Source organism: Armigeres subalbatus, chromosome 3, assembly GCF_024139115.2.
Source record: "Armigeres subalbatus isolate Guangzhou_Male chromosome 3, GZ_Asu_2, whole genome shotgun sequence".
Lineage (NCBI taxonomy): Eukaryota > Metazoa > Arthropoda > Insecta > Diptera > Culicidae > Armigeres > Armigeres subalbatus.
Genome location: NC_085141.1, coordinates 25,809,294 through 25,812,026, shown reverse-complemented (window position 1 = coordinate 25,812,026; position 2,733 = coordinate 25,809,294). Strand labels below are relative to the sequence as shown.

Sequence of the window (2,733 nt, the reverse complement as noted above, 5' to 3'; positions counted from 1 at the left end):
AAAGTACTGAATTCGAAATGAATATATTTAGCGAACAGCCCTGCAATACATTTTGAATACAGCCCTGGATAAACAATTATTTACCTCGACCAAATAACAATCGATTCTGTTTGGCCCAATCTTTACCTGCTGAATCAAGATTCGCGATTGTCACTTCCCGGAAACGCCAGGACATGTAGGTACACTTTCTATAAGCAATCGGAGGTGGCACCATTTCCCCATTGTTTTGGTTCGCTAAAAAATCAACCAACAACCAGGAACGCTTTTCCTGGATTGTCCTTAGGGCGCTCAGGAGATTTCGTTCGTGGTACAATTCCTGCAATGAGATTGTAGGATTGTATAGGCACAAACCGATAGTGGAAGAAAATGATCGCCAATTGAAAACTTACCTCCGATTCAATCGAATTAAAATATTCCTGTTCCCGCTCCTCGATTTTCGTTGGAAAAACTGTATCTGCGACGGATGGTCACAACAGTTCACCATAATTATGATTATATTTAATTCTCGCACAGAGCACTATTTTTTCACTGAATTTTCATGGTAAAATATCAATAAACCGGGTATTTGAAATGTTTTCACCGAACAAGCAAAAATTCAACATGGCTGGCTGTCAGTTTGTTTCAGACTGGGCTTGAGCATAATTGCAGCATCGTTAAGTAATTTTACATCGTTTTTACGTAATATACCACATAAATAGGTAATATGATGATAAGAAAATTATTTTGAGCTTTTTAGTGGAATGTTTTCACCTGTCATAAGACGAGTTTAAACAATCCCATTGAATTCCACCACTTAATTGTATCCTGACAGATACGTATTTCGACCTCAACAGTAAGGCCGTCTTCAGTGTCTTGTACTTGACTCGACTTAGTTAAGTGGTGGAATTCAATGGGATTGTTTAAACTCGTCTTATGACAGGAGGTAATATGATGTTTCATATACAACCGGCACGATGTGCATCATTTTATGTGTAATAAAATAACGATTTACGAAGGTAACTTTACGTACTTTAATCGTAACAAGTAAAATATTTTGTCCGTCACATATTACGTTCACGTGAAAATACATCAAATTGACTTTTACATATACTTTTCAAGTACGTTTAACAAAGTTACGTTACGGCATATTAATATTTTTTTTGTGTATACATTATTTTAATGTAACACAACTTCCATGCACCTTTGGTGTAATTTATTATAATCATGGAATTCAAGATATTATTGAAATTGAAATTGCAAAAATGAGGATGCGTTTCGAAACTTGTCAAACATATAATTTTGGAACTATTTAATTAATTTAATTTAGTTCATGGATTAGAAGAGATAATCCATGCGAAAAACGATAGTATAGAATTTAAAATCACAAATTTTTGCACATTTACATTTCATCAAAAATTATAATTAACTATGCGCATAGATTTATTCACTTAAGATTTAATGAAGATGGTAAAAAAGTGAGAATAAACAAAAGTATACAATTGAATTGTTTGGATTGATTTATTCGTACCCCTAAAGGCACACATTAGTTTCAACAATTTCTTAGTCACATTGATCAACCAAAAAAAGCATCAACAATGGGCTATAACAGTAATCAAATCTCACGATTTAATGCTTCCCAACCATCGACCATATGGCACGTGCATTTATTTATGGTGGAACCCGTAATCATCCCCTGATTACTCCGAATGATAGAATCACTGCGAACTAATTCGAGCTCAATAAACCGTATGCATTATCGCAAGGATCTACTCAGTCCTAACCAAGCAATTTTCCTATAAATCACGAGTTCACCCAAAACGTTGCCACACAAGTCCCGAAATCCACCCTAAAAAGATGTCCGGTAAAGTTCTACTTGCTGCTTCGATCGTCCTGCTGGTTGCGGTCTGCAACGCTCAGGAGGATTATTGCGATTCTGCGTTGTGCGATCCGGGAGTGCAGAACATTGGGTGCAACGCCAAGAACGAGCTGTCCCCGGACTGTAACGAGGGCAAAAAGATCGACCTAACGGATGAGTTCAAAACGGTGATCCTGGAGGAGCACAACAACTATCGCAACCAGGTGGCTAAGGGACAACTCAACTGGTTACCTTCGGCATCGAATATGGTGACGATGGTGAGTAAAAACAATTAAATTTTTGCTGTTTAACTTATTGACGAATTTGTTACCGACAAATAGGACTGGGACGATGATTTGGCCTACCTGGCGGAGTTGAACGCCAATCGTTGCGAGTTTGAACATGACAAGTGCCACAACACCAAAAAGTACCCGAACTCCGGACAGAACATTGCTTCGTGGGGAACAACCGGCGATTCGTACGATGTGAAGGACACACTCAAAGTCATGGTCCAGGAGTGGTGGGATGAGCGTCACTTTGCCAACCCGAAGTTGATCAAGAAGCTGTGGGGCAAGTACAAGGCGCTGCACTTCACGATGCTGGTGAGGGCAAACGCTAGCCGAGTTGGATGCGGTATGGTTCAGTACAAGAAGGACGAATATCTGTGGGTTCAGCTGATTTGCAACTATTCGTACACCAACATGATCGGAACCTCCGTCTACAAGGATGGAAAGCCGTGCGCGGATTGCAAGTCGGGATGCGACAGCAAGTACGACGGCATGTGCAACAAGGATGAGGCAGTTGATGTGGCATAAGGCCATAAGTCAATGGTTCCATTATACAACTTTGATTTTGAAGAAAAATAAATGGTGATGGGCTTAAGACACATTGTTTTACTT

General features: G+C 39.3%; 1 protein-coding gene across 1 annotated transcript; it reads left to right on the top strand.

Annotated features, from left to right (window-relative positions):
• Positions 1–1,795: 1,795 nt before the first annotated feature.
• Positions 1,796–2,733, top strand: LOC134219148 (venom allergen 5-like). The gene is made up of 2 exons (XM_062697843.1): positions 1,796–2,112; positions 2,176–2,733. Exons 1-2 carry the CDS (start codon positions 1,834–1,836, stop codon positions 2,647–2,649), a joined length of 753 nt encoding a protein of 250 aa, XP_062553827.1. The 5' UTR covers positions 1,796–1,833; the 3' UTR covers positions 2,650–2,733.